Here is a 6,389-nt window from a genome sequence, read left to right as displayed (position 1 = left end):
AAACACCCCGTATATCATACCAAGTGGAATCAGCCGATAGAACATATTTATAAATGTTTGTTGTATTATTATTAATTTAATTTGATAAAAAAGGAATTCAGCAAACACAAAATAATGCGAAAGTAAATAATAAATAAAAAGTGTCTATATCTATGTATGTATGTGGCGGATTCATCTCTCAATCATTCGTCAACGGTTTCTTGTCGACGGATCAGTTTGAAAAAACTAAAGTCTTCTCGAATAGTTAAATTTAAATATTTTAAATAGTTTCTTTCTTTATTCTTTGTATTTTTTTTGCTTCCGAGTCGACGGAAAGAGATAAACTTTCCGAAACGTTAAGCATTTTTTTCTTTGTTAGGCAAATTTGTATAACTAACATAACTTCAAGACAAGTAGTTTCCGTTTGGGTTTAACGCCAGAAGTGTTTACAAAAAATAACTATTTTATTTTGTAGATTTTCTTGCAGTGCAGTGGCGAAATACCCATAATGGATTTTTTTGGAGAGATGAATCCGCCACATAGGTATGACAGTTTTTTATTGTATCTATATTCGTATTACTTATTGCATATACATAAATAGGCCAATTATAAATTGGTCAAGTTTCAATTGAAGTTATTTAGATACAACATTGAGTTGAACAAATAGGAATGTCGATAAACGCACTGCTTTGTAAAGCAGGATATCTGGAGTAATTAGATTAAGTGAACCATTGTAGTTTAATTTTTATATCAGTTAAAATAAATTATTGTAATGATACCTTCTGTTTAAGGCATAGAAATAATATTATTGATTTCTCTATAATGTTCATTTCTAATCATCATTTTTGAATCTAAAAAATATACAACTTAAAATCTCAGAAAAAAATTTGCGCCGGGAGGCACGTATAGCCGCCCATACTAAAATATGTTAATGAAAAGTTGTAGGTAGGCAGGTAGGCAGTTCTTTTAATTTCAGTTATCTTAAAAACTGCGACTTTGACTGATTTTGATGTTATTACAAATTTTGTTGCAAATATTATTCTTAATCTTAAACTGAAAAACCGCGTTTCGCTAGCTACTGTAATTTGGAGTTACGATTTTTTTAAGTTTTTAACCCTCCCATACCCCTTAACAACCCCTCACCCCACCAAAACTAATAGCCAGATTCTCGGGTGCCACAGTATTTTTGTGCCAAATTAGGTTAAAATCGGTTTAGCGGTTTTTGAGTTATCGTGTTACAGACAGACAGACAGACACCAGCGGAAAATATTATTTGTATTTAGGTCATTTATGGTCGGTAAGGGAAGTCGGTTAAAAAACAACGAAAAATTTTTACAAAAGTTTTAATTTTTGTTATAACTTTAATCATGTTTATGTAAATAACTTACAATAGCTCTGCACAAAGGCTTAACAAATACTTCAGACCTATAAACAACAAAATAGTAAAAAATATAACTGGTTTTCTTTTTGTTACTCAACATTACTTGAGTATTATTCCACATTAATCTCATTGAGAAAAAAATTACTCTTAAATTTCACTATTTTTATATCCTCTAGAACACTTGTTTCAGTATACTCGGCATTTCTGTTTAGTTGCTTTCATCAGGTTTCTCTCTTCTGCTTTCTCATTTCCGCAGTATCACTATCTTCATCACTGTCGCTCTCATCTTGGATAGGGTCAATGTGAACTCTTTCAACATTATCGTCAAAAGCAACAGATTTTTTTCGTTCTTCATCAGGATTTGGTACTGGTGACTTAGCAGATGAGTCCGTTGAATCAAAAACTCCTTCCTCCAAAGGATTTGCAAAGACGAACTTTGTAGGTCTTCTATCAGCTACACTGATATAACTAGAAATATAAATTGGATTATGCTTTGTTGATGAATTTCAAAAATATTGAGTGTTACTTGTCAGAGTCAGTGTCGTCATCCTCGTTTGTCTCTGCTGCGCCATTTTTGGCAAAAACGAACTTTGTAGGTCTCCTTTCAGCAACATTAACATAACTAGAAATAATGATTTTATTACGTAGCTATTTTGGTGAGAAATATTTATGTTACTTGTCGGTAAAATCGTCACTAGTGTTGTCTTCGATTTTCTCAACGTCATCACTGAAAGCTACAACTTTGTCTGAGCCTGATTTGGGTGCGCCATCTACTTGAACCTCGTCCAATTCTTCTATGGGAGGAGTGGGAGGTATAATGTGGATACCTGTAGGTCTTCGTAAGGGTTCACTAGAAATTCTACAAAAAAGAAGATTTTATTGTTTATAGTTTATGGAATATATGGCTTCTTTCTAAATCTCCCTGTGGAATATGTTAGCAAAGTTTAATTAAATTATACGAAAAATATGTTGTTTTGTGGGATACTACGCATAAGATGTACAAAATGGTTAATAAGAAAAATGATGCATGGAAAGAAATATCGCAAGATATAGAAGTCGATGTAGGTGAAGTAAAGAAAAAGATGAAAAATTAGATTAGCTGATTGGTTCATTTCACGATGAGGGAAATAATCAAACTATATTTTATATAACAATAATTTTTATCATACAATCGAAAAAAAACGACGTCAAAGATGGCTTGTAAATGAAGATCTGTATCAATTTGAAAGTAATATTATATGGGGAATATCACTTAAATTGAGTAACTAACTTGATTCAAATAACACTTACGAATCAGATTTTTTCTTGATGTCATTCTTCTTAGTAAACTTGGTCTGCTTTGGTTCTATCTTTTCGACATCTTCTTCCAAATTGGCGTAATTTTTTCTTTAAAAAAGGTACCATTAAACCTAAAGCCACTTCAAAAACAAAAAGATATTTACCTGTTTTTAAAGTACCAGTATACTCCTGCAGTGACTATTAAACTAACTAAAAGACAGGCCAATATAATCACAGTTACCAGTAAACCTTTGTTCATGCCAGTTGGACTACTATCATCGTTTGAATTATTGCTGACACCAGTATTCACATTTAGGACAGCACTAGCTTCATCCTGAGTACTTTGATCAGTCACTACTATTTTTAGTGCTATAACTGCATTGTTACTGGTTACACTTTCGGGTAAGTTGGTAGCACTAATCACAAGAACATTCTTGGAATAAGTTTTGTGAAATACGAAGCTGCTAGTTTTTCTAAAAATCAGATAAATTGCTCATATGACTTTTAAGTTTTTTAATTTGCAGCTTATCATACCATTGGAGAGGACAAATATTGGATGTCACTATCACTAGAATCCGTTTCTAAGTCAATGTTTAACTTAAGTTCTCCATTTTTGTATTCTGAAGTATACAAAATGTCTTTGAATTTAACTGATTGTTCTTTAGCTATTTTTGGAAGTGTAATTACTAAGGATGCATAACCACTAACACCTGTTAATAAATCAAAGAATTTTTAGAAAAAGTCAAATATATTTTTGGTTATTTACCGTCGCTAGATACAGCTATCAGAGTGAAAACAAGACTGGTTTCAGTTTTAAGAGTGTTGTCAGATAAGAAACTGTTCACTTTTATTGTATAGGTGTTTTCTTCTTTACTCTCTAGCTCAAAATTACCTGAATATGTTGCATCTAAAAAAGGTAAAAGACAATCGAAAATAATTTAATACACCTCTGGAAATATCGTCGAGAAGAGACAATTTCAACTTGGAAACAAACCAAAAATTGACAGAATAATCGGTTTCCGTTCAATTAAAATGACAGAGAAACTCTGGAACTAAGAGATATGATCTTGTTGTAGAAGCAACAAGCAATTAAAAATATAAAACTAGCTATGAAAAGGTGTCAAATATATTCTTAATAATTACACCAATTTAATTCAAACACAAGCCAAGAATAATATAGTATCTAAAACAATTTAATATATGTCATTGGCAATTCTGGTCTGTCATTTTAATTTAAGCTTGGACTATATTTTCTGTCAGTTTTTTGGATGGGTTTTATCGAAACTGTCCTTTTTTTGCTGGAATGACTTTATATTTTATATAATCTATACCAAATAAACTTTTAGTTACGTCATCGACGGCGCGATTATTAAATCCATTGTTACCAACCATGAACATATTCGGCGCCGGGCTGACTAACTGGAATTTAAATTTCTCGCTGCGGATTCAGGTGGTAGCTCTGCTGTAAAAAATGTCTAGTTGCCACATTTATTTATTTTGATTCGTTTTGACATTGTAGTTTTGTATTACCAGTTTTTGGTGTAAATGTATTTTGCTGTGATACTTTAAGCTTAAGATTTTTTTACTAGCAGACCTTGCAGTCGAAAATTGTTCTTTTTAGGACCGCTTTTATTGTGTAGTGTACAAGATTCCAGAGCAGTTTAACAGCCGTTGCAAGAAACTTATCCCAACCTTATTAGAATATTTTGAACGGGAAAGCGCCAATATAATGGCCCTGTATGCCCCTTAAGTGCTGTCTCGGAGACAAATAACTGTTTATATATTTATAATTAATTCATGTGTATTTCCTAAAATGTTCTGATTAAAAGAAAATATGTAAAAGTCGGCAATGCTGTTCCGGTCAAGCTTAATTACGTAGCTAAAAGTCTATTTGTTATGATTTAAACTTATATTACTCCCAAAAAAGTTACCTTCAATGTAAACTGAAGTAACAGTGATGCCACTCTTTTTTAGTATAATTATATCACTATCTAATGCAACAGTTGCCGCATTATCTGTGACAGTATAGGTTCCATTAAAGGTGAATTTGGTGAATTCTGGTTTTTTACTATCACTGGTACTAGAAGGTAAATTGATAACTAGACTGGTTGTGGCCAATACACTGTTGTCGCTTTTTCTAGTTGCTGTAAGCGTGATGGGTAGATTCTCGTTCTTGTCCGTTATCTCGGAAGTTAAGGGTTTTGAACTTGTCAAAGTCAATTTGTTATCAGTCAAGGTTGTTGTAAAATAGTCTGAGTAATCTAAAATAAGATATATAAAGGTTAATCAGAACAATTCAATATAATAATAGTTTTTTTTAAGTTTTAGTACTAAATAATTTAATTTTAATAAGTATATGATATGGAAATATTCAACAATTCTAAAACTTACCTGATAGAGTGACATCAACAAGTGATAAATCTGCGTTTTCAATTGACATAGCATCAATATCGATTTTAGCTGCATCATTTTCCACAGAGTAAGTCCCCACATAAAACTTGTTGGTAAAACTAAGGCTGGGCAACTTAATGGTTAAAACTGCATCTCCGTAAGACACACCAACTTTAGTAATCGTCATGGACAGTTTTAGTTCAGAATAGTTAGTTAAAACAGTGTCGTTTAAAGGATTATCTATTTTTATTACAGTTTTGCTTTGAGTCGCATCATAAGCGACACTGAAGACTTCAGAAAATGCTGAAATAGTTCATAGTTTCAATAAGTTTTTTTTGTAGTGTATACTCAGAAAAAATATCAACCATAATTTTGAATTTTAATTTTTTTTTTGAGTGGATCATTCTACAGACTACAGAATGCTTTGTACTATTGCACGTTTTGTGTACAGGGTGTCCCATTTTCGTGTGATTTACAGGGTGTCTCGTTTATGAGTAGAGATACAAAGATTTCACATTCACACCACTGTGCTACTTTTTTATGAAACTAAAGATGCTACACACAGATATGTCATAGCCCTCTTAGTTCCTGAATTATTATATGCTATACCGGGTGCGTCTCAAAAGTGGTTCACCCCCATAACTTTTTTATTTTTTTAGATAAAAAAACGAGATTTGGTATGTTAGTATATAACATAAATTAGGATTGATTGACGTATTGAATTGCTTTCGGTCACTTCCGGTTTCACCGGAAATGACTACAACTTTTGATTTTTAAATGGCAGCCTCGGTATTTTTTTACTTTATTTGATAGAAAATGACACTTTGAATAAAATGACATATCATATGTCAACTTTTGACATTTACGCATATGGTTTATTTGAAATTGTAACATGCGGTTCATAACAACAATTTGACTCAATACCATACCAAGTGTGTGGTATCAAATTATTCGTAAAAAAATGCTTTTCCAAATATGCTGATGAGCCATCCTCGTTCCGTTTGAACGAATTGATATATGATTAAAAATACGATTTGGTCATATTCTAACCGGCCAGGACACGACACTAAAAACATTAGACGATCAAATCTATTTTTCGAAGGCTGCTTGATTAAAAATTAGTGTTTTCAACACAACCATGGCACTCTAGAATAAAATTTAAAATACAATTTGTTTTTGAGCGAATATGTCAGAAGTTGACGTATGATATGTCATTCGATTCAACATGTCATTTTCTATTGAATAACGTAAAAAAATACCGAGGGTGCTATTTAAAAATTATAAGTTGTAGTCATTTCCGGTGAAACAGGAAGTGACCAAAAACAATTGAATATGTCAAGCAATCATAATTTACGTCATA

At 31.9% G+C, this 6,389-nt stretch overlaps 2 protein-coding genes across 2 annotated transcripts; both read right to left on the bottom strand.

The window, feature by feature from the left end:
* Positions 1–1,581: 1,581 nt before the first annotated feature.
* Positions 1,582–3,081, bottom strand: LOC115882857. Its single transcript, XM_030901109.1, has 5 exons — positions 2,803–3,081; positions 2,651–2,746; positions 2,037–2,219; positions 1,887–1,982; positions 1,582–1,828 (listed from the first exon to the last, which is right to left on the bottom strand). Exons 1-5 carry the CDS (start codon positions 2,895–2,897, stop codon positions 1,582–1,584), a joined length of 717 nt encoding a protein of 238 aa, XP_030756969.1. The 5' UTR covers positions 2,898–3,081.
* Positions 3,082–3,166: 85 nt separating this feature from the next.
* LOC115882851 lies at positions 3,167–5,356 on the bottom strand. Its single transcript, XM_030901101.1, has 4 exons — positions 5,030–5,356; positions 4,570–4,899; positions 3,405–3,545; positions 3,167–3,348 (listed from the first exon to the last, which is right to left on the bottom strand). The coding sequence occupies exons 1-4, from the start codon at positions 5,214–5,216 to the stop codon at positions 3,167–3,169; spliced, it is 840 nt and encodes a 279-aa protein (XP_030756961.1). The 5' UTR covers positions 5,217–5,356.
* Positions 5,357–6,389: the final 1,033 nt, after the last annotated feature.

Source organism: Sitophilus oryzae, unplaced genomic scaffold (genome assembly GCF_002938485.1).
Source record: "Sitophilus oryzae breed Bouriz unplaced genomic scaffold, Soryzae_2.0 scaffold_1118_pilon_pilon, whole genome shotgun sequence".
In the NCBI taxonomy this organism is placed as follows: domain Eukaryota; kingdom Metazoa; phylum Arthropoda; class Insecta; order Coleoptera; family Curculionidae; genus Sitophilus; species Sitophilus oryzae.
The sequence above is the reverse complement of the archived record's forward strand: the minus strand, read 5'-3'. Positions and strand labels throughout refer to the sequence as shown.